Source organism: Mercenaria mercenaria, chromosome 11 (genome assembly GCF_021730395.1).
Source record: "Mercenaria mercenaria strain notata chromosome 11, MADL_Memer_1, whole genome shotgun sequence".
Lineage (NCBI taxonomy): Eukaryota > Metazoa > Mollusca > Bivalvia > Venerida > Veneridae > Mercenaria > Mercenaria mercenaria.
In genome coordinates, this window is record NC_069371.1 from 58,616,673 (window position 1) to 58,644,262 (window position 27,590).

The 27,590-nt window shown below is 36.3% G+C and overlaps 1 protein-coding gene across 3 annotated transcripts in view; it reads right to left on the reverse strand.

Moving 5' to 3' along the window:
* Positions 1-7,687: 7,687 nt before the first annotated feature.
* The window catches only part of LOC123531520 (ATP-binding cassette sub-family B member 6-like), a 38,556-nt gene continuing 18,653 nt past the window's right edge, over positions 7,688-27,590 (reverse strand). For all 3 annotated transcript variants that reach the window (XM_053517511.1, XM_053517509.1, XM_053517510.1), the window contains exons 10-19: positions 25,623-25,688; positions 21,176-21,390; positions 20,000-20,063; positions 17,529-17,614; positions 15,855-15,912; positions 15,174-15,278; positions 13,972-14,146; positions 13,426-13,538; positions 12,992-13,155; positions 7,688-8,185 (exon numbers count right to left, since the gene is read on the reverse strand). In XM_053517511.1, the coding sequence (XP_053373486.1) occupies positions 8,053-8,185; positions 12,992-13,155; positions 13,426-13,538; positions 13,972-14,146; positions 15,174-15,278; positions 15,855-15,912; positions 17,529-17,614; positions 20,000-20,063; positions 21,176-21,390; positions 25,623-25,688 (1,179 nt within the window). In that variant the 3' untranslated portion in view covers positions 7,688-8,052. The remainder of the gene's footprint in view (positions 8,186-12,991; positions 13,156-13,425; positions 13,539-13,971; positions 14,147-15,173; positions 15,279-15,854; positions 15,913-17,528; positions 17,615-19,999; positions 20,064-21,175; positions 21,391-25,622; positions 25,689-27,590) is intronic.

Genomic DNA, 27,590 nt, shown 5'->3' on the forward strand with positions numbered 1-27,590 from the left:
GTTTCTATGTTATTTGCCGCCAGTGTTTCAATATTTCTGCTTGCCTTACCTCCAATGTTTCAATATTTCTGCTCTCATTGCCTTCAATGTTTCTGCTCTCATTGCCTCTGTTCCAATAATTCTGCCTTTCTTGCCTCCAATATTTCTGCCTTCCTTTGGTTTAATATTTCTGCTCTTCTTGTCTCCAATGCTCTTTGCCTCCAATATTTCTGTCCCCATTTGCCTCCACTGTTACTATATTTCTGCCCTCCTTGGCTCAAATGTTTCTGTATTTCTGCCCTCCTTGTCTCCAGTGTTTCAATATTTCTGCCCTTCTTGCCTCAAATGTTTCTATATTTCTACCCTCCTTGTCTCCAATGTTTCAATATTTCTGCCCTTCTTGCCTCAAATGTTTCAGTATTTCTGCTCACATTGCCTCAAATGTTTCAATATATCTGCTCACATTGCCTCCAATGTTTCAATATATCTGCTCTCATTGCCTCAAATGTTTCTATATTTCTGCCCTCCTTGCTTAAAATGTTTCCATATTTCTGCTCTCCTTGTCGCCAATGTTTCAATATTCCTGCTCATCTTATTGACAAAATGTTATGGCTCCTTGCCTCCACTGGAGATGTGCTTTGATATATTGCTTGTGGTGGTCAGAATGTCCTTCCATCGACACTGGTTTCCAAATCAACTATAGCTTGTTTTGGTCTACAGTTGTCAAACTTTATAGAATGATTGCCTGTGGACAGCAGATTTGGGGGTCAGTAGTTCAGAGAACATCTGTCAGGGCTTCCTCTGGGTTTTTCATACATTGTACTTGTCGCCAACCTTCTCGCCAATTTAAAAAAGTTGCAGCCACTTTAGAGCCAAAGTTCTGAGCCACTTTTGTTTCTCTTAGTTGGCTGTCATAGTGTGATAGGGAAGTAAAATATTGTAAATAATTACATTAGGAATAGTAACAAGGTGTATTAGATAAATGTAGAAGTAAAAACAATTTGTGCCTGGATGCAAATGGCACAAAACATTTCCTTAGTTTTAGAATCATATCTATCCATGAATTACCAATTTTCCAGGACTCGTTAAATTTTCTGAAAGGAAAATTTTGAATTTTTGCTATTTAAGGTCGAGTTGAACACACATTAAAGACTTTTTTAGAAGCCATGGTAGCAACTGTTATTTTTTCAGTTTCTGAACATTTCAAAGAAATTAGCCAGGATACAAATTGAGTCTGTTGTGTTTTTAGCCCCCCATCATCAGATGGTGGGCTATTCAAATCACTCTGCATCCATGGTCCGTCGTCCTTCCGTTCTTCTGTCAACAATTTCTCGTTATCGCATCTCCTCAGAAACTACTTGGGGATTTTAACCAAACTTTGTCAGAATGATGTATTTGTACCCTAGTTGTGTCCCCCTGAAAATCAGACTGGTTCAACAATTTTTGAGTGAGTTATGGCCCTTTGTTTACTTTTATAATTTACATAGATTTATATAGGGAAAAACTTTTAAAATCTTCTTGTCCAAAGCCAGAGAGCCTAGGACTTTGATATTTGGTATGTAGCATCATCAAGTGGTCCTCTACCAAGATTGTCCAAATTATTTCCCTAGGATCAAATATGGTCCCGCCCTGGGGGTCACATGGTTTATACAGACTTATATAGGGAAATCTTTAAAAATCTTCTTGTCATAACCTACAACATTCAAATTAGTATATGTATAGTTTTGAGTGGCTAGATGAACCTTGAAATGAGTTGACCTTGATCTTGACCTAGTGACCTACTTTCAAATTTCTCAAGCTACAGCCTTCAAATTTGGACCACTTGCATAGGTTTGTGTACCGAAATAAACTTTGACATTGACCTTAATGACCTACTTTAACATTAATTTGGACCACATGCATAGTTTTGTGTTCTGAAATGAAATTTGACCTAATGAGCTACTTTATTTCTCAAGCTACAGCCTTCAAATTTAGACCATGTGCATAGTTTTGTGTAACGAAATGAACTTTGACCTTGAGATTGACCTAGTGACCTACTTTCACATTTCCATAGCTACAGCCTTCAAAATTGGACCACATGCATAGGTTTGTGTACAAAAATAAACTTCGACCTTGACATTAACCTAGTGACCTACTTTCACATTTTTGAAGGTACAGGCTTCAGATTTGGACCACATGCATAGTTTTGTGTTCCAAAATGGAATTTGACCTTGATTTTGACCTAGTGACCTACTTTCCTAATCCTTAAGCTACAGCCTTCAAATTTTGACCACATGCACAGTTCTGTGTACCGAAATGAACTTCGACCTTGAGATTGATCTAGTGACTTACTTTCACATTTCTCAAGCTACAGGCTTCAACTTTGGACCACATGCATAGTTTTGTGTTCTGAATTGAAATTTGACCTTGATTTTTACCTAGTACCTACTTTCACATTTTCAAGCTACAGCCTTTAAATTTGAAGCACATGCTTAGTTTTGTGTATAGAATGAACTTTGACCTTGAAAATGATCTAGTGACCTACTTTCACATTTCTCAAGCTACAGCTTCAGATTTGGACGACATGCAATGGACCGCATGCACAGTTTTATGTACAGAAATGAACTTTGACCTTGATCTAGTCTTGAAATTTGGAACATTCAAAAATGGCTCAATGGTGGGTGCAAAGATCACTCTGTTATCTCTTGTTGTTTTCACACCTATCTTTATAATCTTTTAGGAAAACTGAGGAATTACAAAATTATCTAAAATATTTGCAAAAAGTAACAAACTAAATGTATCTTTCGTACTAATTAAAAATTCGTCATACAACTGCATGTCACAAACATACATGTTGATCTTTTTGTAAAAATCGCAACTAATAAAGTATACCGTAATTGGCGTTAATTTTGGTGAATTCTCGGCAGACTTCAAACATACAAGTTGGCAGATGTTTTGATAACTGATTAACTATCAATTCACACATTCTTACACAATTATCTTCTCAAAGTGTCAACCAACATCAATAGCCGAATTGACAAATACACCGCCTAGACTTATCGATTTTATTCACAACCAGCGCCTAGGTAAACATGTGTATTGAGAACCAATTCTTGGACCCCTTATATCATTACGGAAAAAACAAATGACTAAAAAAAACTATGCGTCACTTATTTTCACCAATTTGCAAAATTTAGCGCCAAATTCTTAAGGTTTAGCACTATCACAAAACAACATATTTTTTTTAGTAAATGAACTGCAGCTTGACAAACAACTTATCTGTCCAATACATGTTTTACTGTTCTGTCCCACAGAGTTGGATACTTAAAATATTCTTAATGAGTTGTCCCCCTTTAAATAAGAATGCCATTTGTAAAGAAATAAATGTAAACAATTGTCAAAAACGATGTTTTACCTAGTTGTGTAAAGTTTAAACACTCGCACGATGTTGCAAATGCATCAAAACGAAGACATGTAACAGCTTTTAAAAAAATGGTGTTTTTAAAGCCGCTGAACTGTCCAGAAGAGTGGCCCCTTCACGCAGCCCCTTTCCGGAATTCAATACATATATAAGTAAATTGACAATGGTTTTGTAGAATAATATAAATGTTTTATATGCTGTTAAATTTTCATGTAAAACAATGCTTTCTTTCCATGATTTAATGACGTTCGAACTTTTTTCTCCAAAACATTGACCTATACCTTAAAATTATCACAAATGGCGATTTACAGGCCCCGATATGTGATTTCAATGATCAAACTTTATAGGATGATAGCTAGTAAACGTTATTACATGACCACTAAAGCACAAAGATCAATATAACAGTGATCTAGAGACTGAAAACAAACTGAATGATTTGCCTTGTACTGTGGAATTTTAGAGGATTATACCTGTGGTCAGTAATGTCCCATATTGTTTTCGGGGTAAAGTCAAAGGTCAACATTGACCTTGAGGCTAAAACTTGTTAAGGATCTGTAGCTTTGAACACTTTGTCCTATGATCAACAAACTTTATAATGCGATCCCCTCTGTGATTTTCATTATAGATATATAGATATCAGTGCCCCAAATTAAATTATGTTTACTAAAGGCATTGTATTTACGTGCTTTATGTAATAGACTTTTAAACTGTGTATAGTTGTATTTGAACTTGATGAAATAAGTAAAAATCACAGAGGGGATTATGATACCCCCTGCAAAAGTATGAAGGGGATTTTGTAACACCCTGTCATTTTTCAGTGGAGGTGATTTTGATCAAGGGGATTTTGATTGTCTCCCAGGAAATGAAGCACAGAAAGTTAGAATGCAAAACGTATTCACGATGATTTACCACAGCGATAAACTTATAATCAATTTGTTAAAATTTACATTTGTGTCGTCACATGTCAGCGTATGCCATGCAGTGTAGAAACTGCCTCAGTAATTTTAACCTTCCTTAAATCTTCACTTGAAAACATCAGATTTGAACAAAGTAAATATGATAATATTATATATGATAAGTTACCCATTAAATTGTGCAGTTATTAACAACGGATAATTTATATTTTAATACAGAACACATTTATTCTTTATTCTGTGTTGTATATAGTCAGAAACTACTGGCCAAATTTCACAAGACATTTTTTTCTACGACCCTCTGCAACAATGGTTTAAGTCAACCAGGAAATCAGTTGAGCGATCTAGGATCATCAAGGCACTCTTGTTATGTCTGCCACCACACAGTAGTGTGGGAGACATATTGATTTACTTGTGTCTGTGTGTGTGTCACAAATCTTGTCCGTAATCTTTAAGTCGAACATTTCTCATCCGATCTTCACCAAAGTTGAACAAAATATGTTTGACCACAAGTCCTCGGCCAAGTTCTATAACTAGCCAAATCGGCCCAGGCACTTTGGAATTATGGCCCTTGAATTACCAAAAATCGGCCTTTTTACTCTTGTCCGCGCTCGTAAGTCGAACATAATTATCATCTGATCTTCACCAAACTTGAACAAAATGTGTTTGACCATAAGTCCTTGGCCAAGTTCGATTACTAGCCAAATCGGCCAAGGCACTTCAGAATTATGGCCCTTGAATTACCGAAAATCAGCCTTTTTACTCTTGTCCGCGCTCTTAAGTCAAACAGTTCTCATCCTATCTTCACCAAACTTGAACCAAATGTTTTTGACCATAACTCCTTGGCCAGATTCATTAACTAGCCAAATCGCCCGAGGTACTTCAGAATTATGGCCCTTGAATTACCCAAAATCTGCCTTTTTACTCTTCAAAGGTGTATTTGTAGTGAGTAAACAGTATATAAAGACTGACTTACTATTTACATGATTAGGCAGTTGTGGGAGACATGCGCTTTTTTCAAAAGCAGCTCTAGTTTTAAATAAATCCACAAGACTTTCTTGACAGGGCTGTGGCATGGTGCAACATCACAACATGGAAATAAGTGATTTGACATATAGTCCTACAAGCTCAAGGGTATGTGTCATATCAAATGCAGAAAAATGAAAATTGTTCTTAACATGTTCATTGAAAGGTAATTACCAACCATCTGAAAGATTTTAATATCCCATTGTTTCAAACAACAAAAATAAAGGCTTTTATAGTAATAACAGAAGGCAAATTTCATAAATTCATACTGACTTTATTTTTAATTTCATAACAAAAAATAAAACGACAACCACTATATAAAATAATATCTAAAATTGTGTCAATTAAATCTTTCTTACGACAGTTAATTGTTTACAGAATTATTATACATAATGTCGGGCATTTTCAAGAACCATCAATATCTTTATTGACTAGTGCAGTTCTTAAGGATATTAAAAATAATAATATCTTAAACAAAAAATAAAAATATTTTGATTTCCAAACAATGTTCTTTATATGAAAAAAGAGTAAAAGAATCTTAAAAGAAAAAGTGCATTTTGTACAAGGCAACATTCTGTCTTATTAGACATTTCAGTGTGCTCATTTAATTTGTATAAAACCTGGAACAGTGTGAAGTATTTAAACCTAAAACCCACATTACTCCACACAAGCTCACTGTTGTCCTAGTAATGTGTTAAGAACAATTTTTCAATTTAAGAATACCTCCATCGGAAATTTTGAAAATACTGGTATATATTTTAGACCAAATTTTTTAAAAGTTTCTATATTTACCATTTAGAAAGTTCGCACTGAACAAGAGCTGTCAGAAGAGACAGCGTGCTCGACTATTTTGATGCTAGATAGTGAAACTGGACACATGAGGAAGCTGGAGCTGTCTCTTGGGAGCATTTAATGACTCCATGTGGATGAAGATATTGGACAATAGCTCGAGTCTGTGTCAAAAGTATTAAGTAATAAGAAAGATAAAGTGTATAAAGCATTAAATAAGTATAATTCTAAGCAAAAAGGGAGCAATTTCATGAAATATTGGTGCAAGAGTGATGCACCTTGTGTCATGATGTGGAACAACTACTTTTTAAGTTTGACAAATCAATTTAGTAATAAGAGAGATAGAGTGAAGCTGCAACAAAACTTTAACCTGAGATTCTAGTGAAAATGCATCGAAATTAACCTTAAATTCTAAGTAAAAGGAGGGGGGTCGTAATTAATGAAAAATTGCTGCTAGAGTTATGGACCTTGTGTCATATGATGTTGGTGATGAGGTGGAACTACTATTTTAAGTTTGAATCAAATCCATTTAGTATCAACTGAGACAGAATGAAAGTGCATCAAAACTTTAACATGAAATGCTAAGTAAAAGGGGGGATAATTCATGAATTATTGTGTGAGATTTATGGCCCTTGTTCCATATGATGTGGGTAATGTTTTAAGTTTGAAACAAATCCATCAAGTAATTACAGAGATAAAGAGAAAGTGCATCAAAACTTTAACCAAGGTGTGGACGCAGAAGGAGGCAGACGCGGGGTCGAGTAGGACAGCTCTCCATACTTGGTATGGTCGAGCTAAAAATTAAAAGATTTATTGTGACACAAGTTCTACACAGCTTTCAACATCTCATTCCTTATGGTATCCACTGCTAAAAGATATGTATGAAGAGAAACCAGTTTCCCTTTTAATGCTGAGAGCCAAGCAAGGGAGCTACTGGTACCATTTTTTTCACTTCTTTGGTATAACATAGCCACACATCCAATAATTGAGAAGGAATATCACATATAAGTGAGATATAAGATCCCAGTTTTCCAGTCTTGCATGTAAGCAAGTTTCTCAAAAAAAAAACAAGAACTGTCTGTAAGACGGCAAATGCTCGAATATTCGAATTGTTGTCCCAGAAGCAGGCCAACTTTTTAAGTGCCCCCACTCCCCAAATTTGGGGGGAGCACAAAAACTGAAATGCATTTCTTGTACACCCTAACTTTCAGACTAGACCTATAGTCAGTTGATATTGGTCCAGGGTTATAAAACTGAGTCTGGAGACCACTCTCAGACTGTTCTCCATACAGAATTTCATAACCTCAGGCCATGAACTAAAGCCAGCTTCCAACGCTTGAACAAATAATTGTCACAGTAGGAGAAAATAATCAATCATAAAAACAGAGCTATAATGATGTAAGTATGATCAATTTAAACATTCAAAGCTTCAATTTAATACTGCCATAACAACCTTCAAAAAGGATTTTGCTGAAAAATCTTACTTCACTCAGAACTCATCTGTTCAAAATAAAACAAGTGTGGCTGACATTTTTTTGGTCAGGATATTTAAGATGTATACCAAGTATGAGAACTTACACCAATTTGCTGAAATCTATTATTTCCAGAATTTGTATGGAACATCCTAAGTCTATATAAACAAAACCTGCATTTTAAAGTTTTTAAATAAATTAACACTGACAAAATCAACAAAATTAATGTCTTGTGAACATCTACAATGCTCTGTCAAAATATTGACCAATCTGTTTAATAATGCTGAATAGGTCACCCATGATTTAAAGAATCCTTCTCAAGTTCATTTTTAAGATCAGCCTGTACAGAATTATTTCCAAATCATTTCCGCTATTTCAACATCCTCCCAGCCTTCAATGTATCTGTGTCTTGCCTTGTTAAAATCCAACATGTTCCTCAGTTCCAGCTGGTATCAAGCTACAATCTAGAAATCTATGTTTGTTCGACTGTAACAGATGCTGTTTCACCATTTACAGAATTATTATCGCCAGCCTCCTCTAATTTTGTCAGTTGTTGCTGCCACATCTCGTAATAATGACCCTGTTTGTTAAGAAGCTCTTCATGCCTGTAAAAACAACAACATTTACTCTGATAAAATGTAAAGAAACAAGAGCTCGTCGAACACGAAATGCCCCCCTTGATGCATTCAGTAATTGCACAAGGAACAGAAATTATATGCTCACTGTAAACAAAAGTTCTACCATTCTGGTTTAATCTGACCTTGACCTTTAACCTATCAACCTAACAAGAGATTACAGATTGATCTTGGCACCATCCACTGAGCCATTTTTTAATGTTCCAAATTTCAAGACTAGCTCAAGGTCAAAATCAAGGTCAAATTTCATTTAGGTATAAAACAATGTGTATGTGGTCCAAAATTGAAAGCGGTGTCTTGAGAAATGTGAAAGCAGGTCACTAGATCAATTTCAAGGTAAAGTTCATTTCGGTAGACAGAACTATGCGCGTGCTTCAATTTGAAGGCTGTAGGTACAGAAATGTGAAAGTAGGTCACTAGGTCAAGATCAAGGTCAACTCATGTCAAGGTTCATCTTGCCACTCAAAACTATACATGTGGTCCAAATTTGAATGATGTAAGTTATGGACATGAAAATTCTAAGTTTTTCCCTGTATAAGTCTATATGAACAATATGACCTCTGGGGCGGGGCCATATTTGACCCGAGAGGGATAACTTGAACAAACTTGGTAGAGAACCACTAAATGATGCTACATTACAAATTACCAAAGCCATAGTCTTTGTGGTTTGGACAAGAAGATTTTCAAAGTTTTTCCCTATATAAGTATATGTAAACCATGTGACCCCCAGGGCGGAGCCATATTTGACCCTAGGGGAATAATTTGAATAATCTTAGTAGAGGACCACTAGATGATGGCATATACAAAATATCAAAGCCCTAGGCCCTGTGGTTTTGGACAAGAGGTTTTTCAAAGTTTTTTCCTATATAAGTCTATATAAACCATGTGACCCTAGGGGTGGGGCCATATTTGACCCCAGGGAAATAATCTGAACAATCCTGGTAGAGGACCACTAGATTCTGCTACATACCAAATATCAAAGCCCTAGGCCCTATGGTTTTGGACAAGAAGATCAGAAACCATTTAACTGTTCCTGGCCAATGTAACCTTGACCTTTAACCTAATGACCTCAAAATCAATAGGGGTCATCTGCTGGTCATGGCCAACCTAACTATCAATTTTCCTGACGCTAGGCCCAAGCGTTCTTGAGTTATTGCCTGGAAACCATTTTTAGCTCACCTGTCACATAGTGACAAGGTGAGCTTTTGTGATCACCCTTCGTCCGTCGTCCGTCCGTCCGTCAACAATTTCTTGTCTGCACGATAGAGGTTTCATTTATGATTTTATTTTAACCAAACTTGCACACAACTTGTATCACCATAAGATCTCGGTTCCTTTCTTGAACTGGCCAGATCCCATTATGGGTTCCAGAGTTATGGCCCCTGAAAGGGCCAAAATCAGCTATTTTGACCTTGTCTGCACAATAGCAGCTTTATTTATGATTTGATTTTTACCAAACTGGCACACAACTTGTATCACCATAAGATCTTGGTTCCTTTCTTGAACTGGCCAGATTCCATTTTGGGTTCCAGAGTTATGGCCCCTGAAAGGGCCAGAATTAGCTATTTTGACCTTGTCTGCACAATAGCAGCTTCATTTATGATTTTATTTTAACCAAACTTGCACACAACTTGTATCACCATAAGATCTTGGTTCCTTTCTTGAAATGGCCAGATTCCATTATGGGTTCCAGAGTTATGGCCCCTGAAAAGGCCAAAATTAGCTATTTTGACCTTGTCTGCACAATAGCAACTTCATTTATGATTTGATTTTAACCAGACTTGCACACAACTTGTATCACCACAAGATCTTGGTTCCTTTCTTGAACTGGCCAGATTCCGTCATGGGTTCCAGAGTTATGGCCCCTGAAATGTCCAAAATTGGCTATTTTGGCTTTTGCAGCCATATAGAGACTTCATTTATGGGTTTTTTTTTATACAAACTTCCAAAATATCTTCAACAACAATAAATCTTGGATTCCATGACAAATCAGATCCAATCGTAGGTTTTTTTTTATATCTGATTACCTCCCCTGATTGTAGTCAAAATGGATTTATATCAGTAAGTACTTATAGGACTTATTTGAAATTTCATTATTGTCATTAGTTGGACTGAGCCAATCAGGGTAGATAACTATGGACTGATTTTATGTCAAATTACCTCCCTTTATTTCAAATTAAAATGGGTATATCTCCGTAACTAATGAAGATACTGATCTGAAATTTCATCTATGTCAACAGATTTATTTGGCAGATCCTTCTTTTGTTCACTTACATCAGTTTTCTTTTTAATTACTTCCCTTTTACGTTACTATAAATAGCTTATTTTTAGTAACTTTTTTATTATTGGCTGTAGGGAAAAACCGAGACCACTTCTGTGGTACAACATGGATGGTACCTCCAATTTTTAGGTGTATTTTGACATATCTGTACCTTGTAAGAATTTTTTTTTCTTTTTGGTTAAATTTCTTTCCTTTGTTGTTCCTGTCCTTTGGACTTAGATATTTTTTTCTGAGGACCTTCTTGTCCTCAAGTGCAATGATAACAGGTGAGCGATATAGGGCCATCATGGCCCTCTTGTATTGTTCCTGGTCACTGTGACCTTGACCTTTGACATACTGACCTCAAAATCAATAGGGGTCATCTGCTGGTCATTACCAACCTCCCTATCAATAATCATGATCCTAGGCCCAAGTGTTCTTGAGTTATCATCCGGAAACCGTTTTACTGTTCAGGGTCACTGTGACCTTGACCTTTAACATACTGACCTCAAAATCAATAGGGGTCATCTGCTGGTCATTACCAACCTCCCTATCAATAATCATGATCCTAGGCCCAAGTGTTCTTGAGTTATCATCCGGAAACCGTTTTACTATTCAGGGCCACTGTGACCTTGACCTTTGACATACAGACCTCAAAATCAATAGGGGTCATCTGCTGGTGATGACCAACCTCCCTATCAACTTTCATGATCCTAGGCCCAAGCGTTCTTGAGTTATCATCCGGAAACGGATTGGTCTACATTCCGACTGACCGACCGACCGACAGACCGACCGACCGACATCTGCAAAACAATATACCCCTCCTTTTTCAAAGGGGGGGCATAATAAGATGTTCAGTGATTTCAAGACTAAACCTCCAACTAGGAGAAAATGCTCTTACTAAGGTATGCAAATAGAATACATCAGAGTATATATATATGAAAATGAGCCACACCATGAGAAAACCAACTTAGTGCATTTGCGACCAGCATGGATCCAGACCAGCCTGTGCGGATGCACAGGCTGGTCTGGATCCATGCTGTTTGCTTTCAAAGCCTATTGCAATTAGAGAAACCGTTAGCGAACAACATGGATCCTGACCAGACTGCGCGCATGCGCAGGCTGTTCTGGATCCATGCTGGTCGCAAATGCACTATGTTGGTTTTCTCATGGTGCGGCTCAAATCTGTTTTGTATTTTCTGTTTGCCATATTTGGTTAGGTTATAATATTGAGTAAATTACGTGGAAATATCAGGCATCCGCCTGCAGGTGCCATTGTTAGTCTGTAAGTGCTATACATTTAGTCAATATGAAAGAAAAGAGTTATGGTTCTTAGCCTCCAAACTCAACTACTGATAATAAAGAAATGTATAAAGTTTCAAAGCTACAATATTCAAGGGAAGTAGACTTGGAACAAAATATAAACCAAGAAATGTCAATTTTCTAAGTTAAAAAAAAAGACAAAACACAAGACTTATGGTTCTTGGTACATACCCACCTCTAATTATGATAAACAAGTGAACAAAATCCCAAAGCTATAACCTAAGTGTTCATGAAAAGTGGACTTAAACAAAAATTTTAAACAACACCGATCAAGTGACGACAATACTTCAAAAATCAGACAAGCTATCATCCCTGTTGACATTAACAAATAATCTATAAAACCACACTGAATATTAATCTGTGGCTGTGTTCAGCTCTGTTTAAGATGACTATCTGAAATTATCATCTGTTTTAAACAGTATAGCTATTGTTGTCATCCTTTAATCCAAGTTTCTGTCTGCTCCACAAACGTCTTTTTATGTAAGCAGCTTTCTCTGAACTACTGCACTGTGTGGGTACTAACTCAACACAAGTTTTTCCACACCATAAGTTCACTTCACAAGGCAGGTGACATAACTCTAGCCTACATTTGTCAAAACTATGCCCCTTTTTAATTTTTTAAATTTCAAGTTTTACTCTAAAAACAGCTTTCTCAGAAACTACAGTACAGAATGCTTTTAAAACTCCATCCAAATCTTTGACATCAGGAAATGACCTCACACAGCATGTTCTGCAACTGGAGCTTAACTTTTGTCTAAATTATGTCCCTTTTTATTTCAGAACTTTTAGTGGAAAGTCTTCTTAGGAACTTCTGTGCCTTGTTTTCAAACTCTACACAGATCTTCACTGCCTTTAAATGACCGAAGACTGCCAAGTCCCACATAGTTTTTACATTTTAACAAAATCATGCTCCATTATATATTATTATAAAAAAAATTTGGCAAACACTTTTATATGCAAGCTAATGTTTAGGAGAGGAATGTATTAATATTTTCAAGTGTCTAGCATGGTATCAGCTATTATATGTCTGTTCTGTTTGTACACAATCATGCTAGTGGTAGTTTTAAATTGCAGAAAACATTGAAACAAAAAAAGAAACTTTAAGCATTTAATTCATGTTGCTCTACAGAAGTAACAATTTCACTTTCAATTAGATCTTTTGGGGATAAAAAAGCTAAATTCTAAGAACTTACGTTCCTCTCTCTACAATTTCTCCTTCATCTAACACAAGGATTGCATCAGCATGGATGATTGTTGAAAGACGATGAGCGACTATTATAGTAGTTCTATTCTCACAGACTCGGGCAAGAGAGGTCTGGATGTTACGTTCTGTTTTAGTGTCCAAAGCTGATGTAGCCTGCAAAATAGTTAAATTTAAGGAAAACAAGGATCCAAACCAAGTTGGCCCTCTCCTCTCTCCATCAGTAATCATTTTAAAATAAGCCTACAAAGTATCCCTTAATATTTTTATGTGTTTTATAACTAACATAAATTCACTTCATCACTGGAGAAATATATTGGTTACATTAACTTACGGCAAAATTTCAGAACTGAAAATAAAATATTTAAATGATTTTTATTTTGAAAATACAAAGGAGAGGTATCGTCATGTAAAGTGGACCCTTACCTCGTCAAGTAATACTATTGCCGGTGCTTTCAGTAGAGTCCTGGCTATAGCAACCCTTTGTTTTTCTCCTCCACTCAACTTCAAACCCCTCTCTCCAACAACTGTCTCATATTCTGTGAAGAAAAACAGAAATGAGAAATACTGCTTTAAGAATAAAGCCTTAAAGAGGCATGCTTTTAAATGAATGTCAAAGTTCAAAATCATTCACCCTGAAAGTACTCTGCACCAGAATTCAAATGCTTGTTTTTTATGCTATTTGGCAATGAGTATAATGAAAACTACAGATAAATTTCTTCTACTTTACATAACAGTTCTACTGAGTGACTTGTGCTTTTGAAAACTTTCCTAAGTAGATGGCAGACAATGTAAATAAATGCTGCATAAAACTCACTTTATGACTTTATATCCATAAAACCTGTTAAGTACTGAACTTTCTGTGACCCCTTAGAATTATGTTAAGAGTTGAGCTTAAAAATATTCTGCAAATGTTTAAGTAAGTGGTTTTAGCACATATTAGAATACAAATCAATGTGACAAAATACTTACTTAGAGGGAAAGTTAAAATTCTATTATGTATATCTGCAGCATCAGCGGCCCCCTGAACGTCCTCGTCTGATGCTGTGACACGGCCATAACGTATGTTATACATTATATCATTGTTAAATAATACTGTATCTTGAGGAACCACACCTATACATTTTCTTAAGGATTCCTGTTTCACCTGTGTATGAAAAAAAAGGTTTAGAAATTAAGACAGTTGTGCTCTTTATAAAACTTATGGAAGATTGACCAAATACAAGTACATACATATATACATAGGTAGAGAGAATACAGAAACCAGTCAAAACATTAGTACACCAGATCAGTTACAGAAAAGTGCCTAGTGGTACAAACAAGCATGCAGAATCCATAACAGATCCATTTACCCATTAGTTTCTATGCTGTTTTATATACATGCCTGAATTGCACTACAATTATGTATTAGTTCAAAAGTACTGGTTCAACATTTGCATATATACTCAAATCTATGTTATCATGTCTCACAAATCAGCAGTGACAATTCAGTCTGTTTAACTGATTGGGACCAGAGAAGCTATATATTCTCTCTCTGAAAGTTAACTGGATCCAAACGGTACAATGAATACAGAGATAATGTGCATTAAGTGATATAATTAAATTCAGATCAGGTGACAAAAAATGACATTTATGTTATGGATTTCTATTTAACCTGTTAGTGATAAAAGTCTGAGTATCTTAAGGGGTTGACTGAAGTTTTGATTTTATCCACCTTTAAGTAGATGAATAAGCAGTAGTTTACACTGACTGACAATCATGCAAGTTTCACCAAAATGGAACTAAGAACTTTTATATCACAAACAGTTCTTCTGTCATTTCATAAAATCACTGTGTTCAGATACCAAGGGATCATATCACAGGGAATCAGCCATCATGATATAATATTATGAATCTGAATGTCAAACATTTCAGAGAAAATCAATTGGGTCTTGTCTAATACTAAATACCAATTCAGTGAAACACAAGAAGAAATAGAAACGTCTGTGGGCATTCTATATAATTTGATAAAACATTATTCCTCAATCTGACATAGTGAATTTAATTTTCAGAGTGAAATGTCTCCCTAACCTTCCCATATTCTATGAAGAAACTACTTCAAATGTCATCCATATGAATTTTACCCACTTCTGCTGTAAAAAGTTAAGATGTTGTTCAGTATGAAATTTACATACCTTCGATATATCCTGACCATCAATACATATGGTGCCTGCCTGTACATCATAAAATCTAAACAACAGACGTATTATGGTACTCTTTCCACTTCCAGAATGCCCAACCTAAAACAGTTATTACAAGATATACAAGAACGATGTCAACATTGTATACATAACATATGCCCACAACCCATGATAATCCTTAATAGGATATTTTTTACAAGGGGGCTAAGGGCTAACTCAAGAAAAAGTTATCACACATGGAACTACCAAGAATATTTCTTCTTCATGTTGATGATGAATGCTGTGTTCTTGGCATTAGACATACTGACTAGCTTTTATTCCAGTGTAACATGTATGACACATTATTCCAGCTATGCTCAATAATGTATCAGCTAATGTTATGCTGGAATAATGTATCAGCTAATGTTATGCTGGAATAATCTTTCAACTTATGTTATCCTGGAATAACCTATAAGCTAATGTTATGCTGAAATAATCTTTCAGCTAGTCCAATTAGCTGTATCATCACATGATATTCTCACTTTATCTATGCATTATTTGACAAGTTTTAGACTGAATCATTTTTTGATTTCTCATTAACACAGGTTAGAAGACAGATGATAGATATTACTGTGGTAGAAGTCCAGATCTATAGAATTTTCAGTGTCTACTTATAATGAATTATGACTTCCTTACCAAAGCAAATGTCTGGCCTGGTGGCACTGTGAACGAGATGTCTTTCAGTATGTTTTTCCTGAAATATTAAAAACTGCTGGAGTAAACAAATAAGGGCAACAAATAGCCTTTTTGGTATAAAAATATTCCGTCACCCTTCCGAATGAATATTTAAATACTCAGTCATCAAGTGATCTACAAATCAACTTAAAATCTTATGTCTTTGTCATATGCTAATCAGCGACCAGCATTAGTTCTACTTTCGATTACACCAGAAGTAATTCAAACATTGACATTCACAAATTAAAGACTGAATAATCGTTCTCATCGCTTGTTCATCTTTTGGAACAAGAAATACTCGTTATCTGCCTTCATTAACATATAGGTTTTATATATTTCTTACAGGGATATTATTATAGCGCTCATGTTAGTAAGGTTCACTCCAGACATATTACAGGTAGCCGACTTCCTGTCGGATGATTGCATGAAATACTTCAAACCAGCAAGCGGCATTGCCTGCATTTTTACAGTAGTTTCACGTAATAGCATGAACAATATTTTCAATCAAATAAGGTGTTTTAGACTGCAAAGTGTTTTGTGTTTGTTTTTTTTTTTTTGGGGGGGGGGTGTTGGGGGGGGGAGTCTAATAAGGGTAATATAAGGAAAAAGAAATATTTGGCTTTACTTTACTCTTTGTCTGAATAAAAAGTACTAATTAAAAAAAATGTTAACCATCCATACGAAATGCATTTCTTCGTCAAATCAACTGGATAATCCAATTTACGTAAAAAAAATATGCATCACATTTGACTTGCTTTCTATACTTTTTGGCATTTTTCTTTACTCAAATACATATTTTATTGACTTTGATTGAAATCTGAATCATTAGTTCACGTTCTGTCTGCTGATATTTAGTTACACCTGCCTGCTGAAACCAAGGCGAGCTGTAACGCATTTACCTCAATATATGACCATTAAAATTTTCTAAAGGTAAGCAATTAGTGGTATTAACTATAGGGTATACTGTCTGTATCATCACCATAGCGATGTACACATTCGGCACGGTAATATAAAAATGACACATCTGACAGCAACAGAAGCCATATTAGAGCTTATTTCTAATGAAGCGGATTATGGCAAATTAGATAAACAAACATTTTGGTTCTTTCGTTTGACTTCTATTTATTTTTCATGACCTCATAATATTTTTCCGAATGTTCGAATGGTGAAACCGAACTTGAATATTGGTGTAATGAACAAATAATTATTCGAATATTCGAAGCCATCCCAAGTAAAAATGTTAAAGATGGACGCAGACACAGGGATATCACCATAGCTCACCTTGAACCTCTGGTTCAGCTGAGCTAATAAACATTAACAAGTTAATGTGTATATGCAGTTCTGTATATTAGGGTTTAAAATGGTACACACCCAACACCTGTATAGTTAGGCATAGTATGAATGTGCAATGTCAATAAGTAACAAATGACTGTTATACATGACATTTACTTGGAAATGTAGCTTTATAAACACAATCAGTTAAATTTAAATTCGTTTGATGAGGATTTTCTAAATTTAAAGTTAGTATCGTAAACTAAACTATTTTAGTTAAAGATGCACACTGGATAATCTTAAGAAAACAAGAAAAATTTGCACACACTGTCAAACGGCTGTTAATAAAATAAAATAACTTACGATGGCTCATATTTGAACTCAACATTTTTGAATTCAATCTGACCAGTTTGAATCTGTAGATCTTTGGCATCCGGTACATCCACAACCTTCAAAATATATTCTCCAAAATTAAACTTTGCATAAAGATATTGTGAAATGACACTTCAAAATCATGTTTTCCTTTAGAATATGGGGACTATTTATAAATGCAGATGTGGTTTTCAGTAAAAATGCGCTGAAACATTTACTGAGTTGAAGTACATCCCATCCCCATTCATGCTTTCTGAAGCAGGATGAACATTGTCTATCTGCAAGGCAGCTGGATGGATGCCTACCTCACTTTAAAATTTTCAGTATCTAGCATGCCCAAAAAACCACATGTGCTTAAAGTCTGTGACTTAAGCAAAATGCCAAAGGGGTCCGTTAAAAAGCTTTTGCAAAATCTTCTGTGTTGAATATTGGGCATAGTTCTGCTAAAATGTAAGTCAAGAGTTACAAAAGTTGCCACAGAGGTCATCACATGATGCCAAAAATGTGTGGAGAATCTGAAAACATTTGGTCAAGTAATTCCTGAGACACATGTTAAATTGTTTACATGCAAAACTTTTACAAAATTTCATGGTTAAAAAGGGGCATAATTTTAACAAAATAAAAGAGAAATCTGCTTACATGTTAAACTTTAACCTGAAATTCTGAGTTAACAAGGCAGTCTGAAAGGCAGCTAAATCCCCCGCCACTGTTAAGGATAGTGAAAGGGTAAACCTTTGACCTTGAGCTGTGACCTTGACCTTGAACTGACATGGCTGACTCATGAATTCTGCACATCGTCTTGATGAGGTGATCATTTGACCCCAGTTTCATGAAAATCCTTCTAGGGGATTAGGAGATACAGAGCTCAAACCTTTGACCTTGAGTTGACATGGCTGACTTATGACTTCTTGATGAGGTGATCATTTGACCCATGTTTGATGAAAATCCTTCAAGGGGTTTAGGAGATACAGAGTGGACACAAAATTGAAGGCTCAAACATTTGACCCTAAGATGTGACCTTGACCTTGAGCCGGCATGGCTGACGCATAAGTTCTGCACATCGTCTTGATGAGGTAATCATTTCATCCAAGTTTTATTAAATTCCTTCAAGGGGTTTACAAGATATAGAGTGGACACGAAATGGAAGGCTAAAACCTTTGATCTTAAGTTGTGACCTTGACCTTGAGCCGACAAGGCTGACTCATGAGTTCTGCATATCATCTTGGATAGGTGATCATTTGACTCAGGTTTCATATGAATCCTTCCAGGGGATTGGGAGATACAGGGCAGACACAAAATGGAAGGCTCAAACCTTTGACTCCGAGTTGTGACTTTGACCTTGAGCCAACATGACTGATTCATAACTTCTGCACATCACCTTGATGAGGTGATCACTTGACCAAAGTTTGATGAAAATCCTTCAAGGGGTTTAGGAGGTACAGAGCGGACACAAAAGGGAAGGATCAAACCTTTGACCGTAAGTTTTGACATTGACCTTAAGCCCGCATGGCTGACTCATGGGTTCTGCACATCGTCTTGATGAGGTGATCATTTGACCCAAGTTTTATGAAATTCCTTCAAGGGGTTTAGGAGATAATAGATTGGACACAAAATGGAAGGCTAAAACCTTTGACCAGGAGTTGTGACCTTGACCTTGAGCCAACAAGGCTGACTCATAAGTTCATGAAAATCCTTCAAGGGGTTTAGGAGATATGGATGGGACACGAAAGTGTTAGGACAGCCAGGAGGATGGACAGATGGAAACCATTCCTATAACCACCCACCATTCGTGGCAGGAGATTAAAAAAAAAAGGGGGCATAATTATGAAAAAAATAAATAAAAGCTAGAATTATGTCACTTTTCCTGCAAGATCAACTTATGATTCCAGAGACACGAGTGAAGCTTGAAAGCATTCCGTTAAGTAGTTTCTATGACAAAGCTGCTTACATGCAAAACTCTCAACTGAAATTCTATGTTAAAAAGGAGTATAATTTTGACAAAATAAAAGCCAGAGCTATGTATCTTGTCCTGGGGTGGATGGGGGTGTCACATAATGATGCCAAAGACATGTGTGAAGTTTGAAAGCATTTGGCTTAGTAGTTTCTGAGAGATCTTGCTTACATGCAAAACTTTAACTTGAAATTCTAAGTTAAAAAGGGACATAATTGTAACAGAATAAAAGTTAAGAGCTATGTAACTTGTCCTATATAACAAGTATGATAAATTGTCATGTATGAAAGAATGTCAGATCATCACAGTGAACAAGTGTGAAATTTCAGTGGGTACTGAGATATCAGCTTAGATACAAAACCAAAAAGTTACTGGGTTGAAAAGAAGGTTCATAGCTTTGTAAAAATGCAAAATACTTGTGGAACATCAGCACTGCATTTCAAATCATCAGTGAATAAGTGTTTGAAGTTTCAAAGCATTATATACCATTAAAACTACAAGACTTTCCTACCTCCATTCCTACATCCAGTAACTCAAACATATTTTCCATGTCTATAAAAGCTTGCTGTATCATTCTGAAATATAAATACATATATGTATTTAATACTGTAGATTGGGTCATAAACATGCAAATATCGGAGTACTCTGCAACTTATAAATTTAGCATGAATATTATCCAGCAGGTAATACAACAAGGTACCAGGCACAGAAACTCAGGATTTCACTTGCATTTATATTTTATGAAGAGTGCAACTTGCATATTTAACAAGAGGCATGAATATTAACCTGGTATATTACAGGAGTATCTATAAATAGTTACACTTTGTGCAAGAATTTATCATGTTATAATAACTGGCCTGAAGAAAATTAAAGGTAATGGCCCTGATGTTAGTGTATGAAATCTACACATGTACAACATCATGACTTTTCATAGGTGCAAAACAGCATGGAGTTTCTGTTAGGTTTTATTACCTGTCGCAAATCATTATGAATTTTTCATACTCTGTTAAACAAGACCGATGCTTTAAGCTGTTACAGCATTTGATTCTCTAAGTGTTGTTATATTTTCTGGTCCTTTGGGATCATGGTGTACATTCAATATCTGTGTAAGCTGGTGCTTGTAGGCTTGAGAGGTGTTGCATTTCTACTACCTCTCATTAACAGTTCCAAAAATACCGAGCTTTTAGTTTGCATAGTTGCTTTTACTTGGTTGCATTCTATGTTTCCAAATGATCTTTTTACATATTTCATTATTTTTTATTCATTATCAAGTACAGAACTGAAATACTCAAATCCATTAACCTATAAAGGCTGAAAATTATTATTATCAGTTGTTTTTGTTGGGTTTAACATCATTGATGTTGGAGGAAGGTGCCTTACCGTGCATTATTTCATCACGAGCAAGCACCCATGTAGAACCAATGACCTTTCAGAAGTCTCTACTAGCAAATCAATGCCCAAGTATGCTTATATATCAAAATGACAAATTTAATCTAGTCTAGCTAAATTAGAGGTAAACAGGTAAATGCATGCACAAGCCGTGCTTTTGAGTGATAATGGCTCTGGAAGCTTACAATGATAATCAACATTTTAACCTGACCAAGGCTAAATATCACACAAAGGCACCACTATGCCATTCACTAACCCATACATAATGTATATGCCTGAATAATATGTGTTAAATTACCTGTAATAAGTTCCCAACCAATTAAGAGGTCCATACAACTGTATAATGTATGTCCCAAACAGCACATAATCTCCCACTGTAAGATGTAAACCATTTAAGCTATGAACTACAGCCCAGGCACAGAGCAGGGAACCAGCTAGTACTCCTCCAGTTATAACAACATTCTGTGCTGTATTGAGAAGGTTGAGTGATGCAGTGGCTTTCCATTCAGCTTTCTGTGAATAAAAAAACAAATTATCACATCACTGCTTCTTACTGCTTAAATTACACATCTTTATCCAACTTTTTAATCTTTAGCCTGCTAAATTTCTAGAATGGACTGATCCATCATTCAATTTGAGCAGTACCACTAATTATTCAGAGGGGTGTTCACTGCAAAATTTACTGACTGAACAGCAAACAGTGCAGACCATGATCAGCCTGCACAGATGGTCAGGCTGATCTTGGTCTGCACTGGTCGCAAAGGCTTAATTAATTATAACCAGCAGGATAAAGTTTAAAGTTCTGCCAACTGGATAGCCAAAAAGGTAAGAGACCTCAAATTAGGAGGTTAAAGGTCCAAATCCTTTTCCAGTTCTGTTCTCTGTAACAACTGATAGAAGACAAAGTTATATGCCTTAATTTATTTGTTCTCCACATCTGATTCATCTGGGGAGTTGTCAGTTGCTGTTACTACATTACTACAAAGGAATCTATTAATACAGGACAGATCAACTGAATGCAATATGTAACTGATATAATGTTAGATAACATAAAACTAAAAAGAAACAAGGCAGTCTGACAGAGAGCTATATCCCCCACCACTGCTATGGATAGTGAAAGAATTGATGGTATTGGGTGGCAGCATTAAATATTTGAGTTGTGACCTTGACCTTGAGCCGGCATGGGTGAATTTTTAGTTCTGCACATTGTCTTGATGAGGTGATCATTTGATCAGTTCAATAAAAACCCTTCAAGGGGTTTAGGAGATACAGAGTGGACACAAAACGTTACGGACAGACGGAAGGGTGGAGACCATTCCTATAACCCCTCACCACCTGTGACAGGGGATTAAACAAGAGCTGTCCGTAAGACTTTTCTCAGTGCTTGACTCTGAATTAGAGCTTTGCCAGTAAAAATTTTCAAGTTAAAAGGGGACATAACTCTGTCAAAATTATAATCAGACTTATGGAAATTGTGTCTCCTGGTGTAGACTTTGATAGTAAATAATATTTAGAGTTTCAAGTCAAAAGATTTAATAGTAACAGAAATATTTTACTTTTAACAAAAAATTCTAAGTTAAAGGGGCATAATTCTGCCAAAATTCAAATCAGAGCTATGGGGATTGTTTCTCCTGGTGTAGATTGTGATGGTTAATAAGTATTTTAAGCTTCAAGTCAAAAGTTTTGATAGTAACAGAGATATTTGACTTTATGGAAATCTTTTACCAAAAATACTAAGTTAAAAAGAGGCATAATTCTGTCAAAATTCAAATCAGAGTTATGGGAATTGTGACTCCTGGTGTAGACTTTGATTGTATACAACTATTTTGAGTTTCAAATAAAAAGCTTTAATAGTAACAGAGATATTTAACTTTATCAAATTTTTTTTTTAAAAATTCTAAGTTAAAAAGGGGCATAATTCTGTCAAAATTCAAAATCAGAGTTATGGGGATTGTTTCTCCTGGTGTAGACTTTGATGGTAAATAAGTATTTTAAGTTTCATGTCAATAGCTTTGATAGTAACAGATATTTGACTTTATCAAAAACTTTAACCAAAATTTCAAAGTTAAAAAGGGGCATAATTCTGTCAAAATTCAAAGCAGAGTTACAGGGATTGTTTCTCCTGGTGTAGACTTTGATAGTTAATAAATCTTTTAAGTTTCAAGTCAATAGCTTTGATAGTAACAGAGATATTTGACTTTATCAAAAACTATAACCAACGGCAACGGCGACGGTGACACTGACGCCAAGGCGAGTGCAATTGCTCTACTTTTTCTTCGAAAAGTCGAGCTAAAAATGGAATACAAAAATACACCCGAGAATACTACATTTTTTACTGTTTTTCAACAATTCTTAACTATAAATGTACCATTGTGGTAAATGAGTCAACTGCCCTACTCCATTTTAATTTTATCTAATTTCAATAACAAACAAGAGCTCGTCGAACACGAAATGCCCCCCTTGATGCATTCAGTAATTGCACAAGGAACAGAAATTAAATGCTCACTGTAAACAAAAGTTCTACCATTCTGGTTTAATCTGACCTTTAACCTATTAACCTAACAAGAGATTACAGAGTGATCTTGGCACCATTCACTGTGCCATTCTTGAATGTTCCAAATTTCAAGACGGCTCAATGTCAAAATCAAGGTCAAATTTCATTTTGGTATAAAACAATGTGTATGTGGTCCAAATTTGAAAGCTGTGGCTTGAGAAATGTGAAAGCAGGTCACTAGATCAATTTCAAGGTCAAAGTTCATTTCGGTAGACAGAACTATGCATGTGCTTCAAATTTGGAGGCTGTAGCTTGAAAAATGTGAAAGTAGGTAATAGGTAAAAATCAATGTCAAATTTCAATTCAGAACACAAAAATATGCATGCTGTCCAAATTTGAAGCCTTTAGCTTCAGAAATGTGAAAGTAGGTCACTAGGTCAATCTCAAGATCAAAGTTCATTTCAGTACACAAAACTATGCTTGTGGTTCAAATTTGAAGGCTGTAGCTTGAGAAATGTGAAAGTAGGTCACTAGGTCAAAATCAAGGTCAAATTTTATTTTTGAACAAAAAACTATTCATGTGGTCCAAATTTGAAGCCTGTACCTTCAAAAATGTAATAGTAGGTCACTAAGTCAATAACAAGGTCAAAGTTTTTTCGGTACATAAACCTATGCATGTGGTCCAAATTTGAAGGCTGCAGCTACAGAAATGTGAAAGTAGGTCACTAGGTCAAGATCAAGGTCAACTCATGTCAAGGTTCATCTTGCCATTCAAAACTATACATGTGGTCCAAATTTGAACGATGTAAGTTATGGACATGAAGATTCTAAGTTTTTCCCTATATAAGTCTATGTGAACCATATGACCCCTGGGGCGGGGCCATATTTGACCCTAGAGGGATAATTTGAACAAACTTGGTAGAGAACCACTAAATGATGCTACATTACAAAATATCAAAGCCATAGTCTTTGTGGTTTGGACAAGAAGATTTTCAAAGTTTTTCCCTATATAAGTCTATGTAAACCATGTGACCCCCAGGGCGGAGCCATATTTGACCCTTGGGGAATAATTTGAACAATCTTAGTAGAGGACCACTAGATGATGTCATATACAAAATATCAAAGCCCTAGGCCCTGTGGTTTTGGACAAGAGGTTGTTGAAAGTGTTTTCCTATATAAGTCTATATAAACCATGTGACCCCCGGGTGGGGCCATATTTGACCCAAGGGAAATAATCTGAACAATCTTAGTAGAGGACCACTAGATTTTGCTACATACCAAATATCAAAGCCCTAGGCCCTATGGTTTTGGACAAGAAGATCAGAAACCGTTTAACTGTTCCTGGCCAATGTGACCTTGACCTGTGACCTAATGACCTCAAAATCAATAGGGGTCATCTGCTGGTCATGGCCAACCTAACTATCAATTTTCCTGATAATAGACCTAAGCATTCTAGTGTTATTGCCTGGAAACCGTTTTACTGTTCCTGGTCACTGTGACCTTGACCTTTGACATACTGACCTCAAAATTAATAGGGGTCATCTGCTGGTCATGACCAACCTCCCTATCAACTTTCTTGACCCTAGGCCTAAGCGCTCTTGAGTTATCACCCAGAAACCGTTTTACTGTTCAGGGTCACTGTGACCTTGACCTTTAACCTACTGACCTCAAAATCAATAGGGGTCATCTGCTGGTCATTACCAACCTCCCTATCAACTTTCATGATCCTAGGCCCAAGTGTTCTTGAGTTATCATCCGGAAACCGTTTTACTGTTCAGGGTCACTGTGACCTTGACCTTTAACATACTGACCTCAAAATCAATAGGGGTCATCTGCTGGTCATTACCAACCTCCCTATCAACTTTCATGATCCTAGGCCCAAGTGTTCTTGAGTTATCATCCGGATCCCGTTTTACTATTCAGGGTCACTGTGACCTTGACCTTTGACATACAGACCTCAAAATCAATAGGGGTCATCTGCTGGTGATGACCAACCTCCCTATCAACTTTCATGATCCTAGGCCCAAGCGTTCTTGAGTTATCATCCGGAAACGGATTGGTCTACATTCCGACCGACATCTGCAAAACAATATACCCCTCCTTCTTCGAAGGGGGGCATAATAAGTATTCAAAACTTCAAGAAATCAAACATTAAAACATGCTTTTAAATCCTAATCAATGGATTTTTTCATAAAATCTAATATGAAGCAATACCTGAATATCTCTTTAAAATGAAAGTTGAAGAACTTACCTGGTATTTGAGAATAGCTTTATTGTATCTTTCAACTTCAAAGTCGGACGCACCATAATATTTTACCTGAAATAATAATTCAGTAGTAATATCCAAAAGAGGCCATAATTCTTGCAAAAAAGCAATGTAGAGTTACGGTACTTGCTGTGCAGAGTCAGCTTTTAAAGGCGAATAATGCTCCAAGTTTTCAAGCAACAGCTTTGACTGTTAAGAAGAAAAATTGACCTAAACACAAAACCTTAACCAAGAAATATGATATTTTCTAAGTCCAAAAGGGGCCATAATTCTTGCATAAAGCAGGATGGAGTTATGTTTCTTGCTGTACAGAGTCAGCTATTGATGGCGAACAAGTATTGCAAGTTTTAAAGCAATAGCTTTGATAGTTTAGGAGAAAAGCTGACCTAAACATAAAACTTAACTAGGCAACGCTGACGCCGATCAAGTGATGACAATAACTCATCATTTCTTTTTCAACAAGGCAGTCTGAAAGACAGCTAAATCCCCCGCCACTGCTATGGATAGTGAAAGGGTAAAACCCCTGATTTTAGCTGTGACCTTGACCTTCAACTGACATGGCTGACTCATGAATTCTGCACAACGTCTTGATGAGGTGATCATTTGACCAAAGTTTCATGAAAATCCTTCAAGGGGTTTAGGAGATACAGAGCTGAAACCTTTGACCTTCAGTTGTGACCTTGACCTTCAGTTGACATGGCTGACTCATGAGTTCTTGATGAGGTGATCATTTGACCCAAGTTTGATGAAAATCCTTCAAGGGGTTAAGGAGATACAGAGTGGACACCAAATGGAAGGCTCAAACCTTCGACCCTTAGTTGTGACCTTGACCTTGAGCTGGCATGCTTGACTCATAATTTCTGCACATCGTTCTGATGAGGTAATCATTTGACCTAAGTTTTATAAAATTCCTTCAAGGGGTTTAGGAGATATAGAGCGGACACGAAATGGAAGGCTTAAACCTTTGACCTTCAGTTGTGACCTTAACCTTGAGCCAACATGGCTGACTTATAAGTTCTGCACATCACCTTGATGAGGTGATCGTTTGACCCAAGTTTGATGAAAATCCTTCAAGGGGTTTAGGAGATATAGAGCAGACACAAAATGGAAGGTTCAACCTTTGACCCTAAGTTGTGACCTTGACCTTGAGCTGGCATGACTGACTCATGGGTTCTGCACATCGTCTTGATGAGGTGATCATTTGACCCAAGTTTTATAAAATTCCTTCAAGGGGTTTAAGAGATATAGAGCGGACACAAAATGGAAGGCTAAAACCTTTGACCTTGAGTTGTGACCTTGACCTTGAGCCGGCATGGCTGACTCATGGGTTCTGCACATCCTCTTGATGAGGTGATCATTTGACCCAAGTTTTATAAAATTCCTTCAAGGGGTTTAGGAGATATAGAGCGGACACAAAATGGCAGGCTCAAACCTTTGACCTTGAGTTGTGACCTTGACCTTGAACCGACAAGGCTGTCTCATGGGTTCTGCACATCGTCTTGATGAGGTGATCATTTGACCCAAGTTTCATGAAAATCCTTCAAGGGGTTTAGGAGATATGGACCGGACACGATTTTGTTACGGACGGAAGGACGGACGGAAAGACGGACGGACGGAAGGACGGACGCAGACCATTCCTATAATCCCTCCGCCACGGCGGGGGATTAAAAAATCAGATGCGCTAAAAAATGAAGACAAAGACATTTTATCATTCTTGTATGCAATAAAGGTTACCTTGTGTACAACTACTTTAACCCATGAAATATTAACCAAAGAAATATTAAACTCACCATAAATTTGCAAATTAAGACTTTTCAAAAGACCGTTTTACATTTGAAATACTGATAATAGTAATCAACGTTGAAGAATGATGATCAACTTACAGTTTCAGATAAAAGAAGGACAGTCAATTTACATTTTCATAGGCAGATCAACTTACAGTTTCAAAGTAAA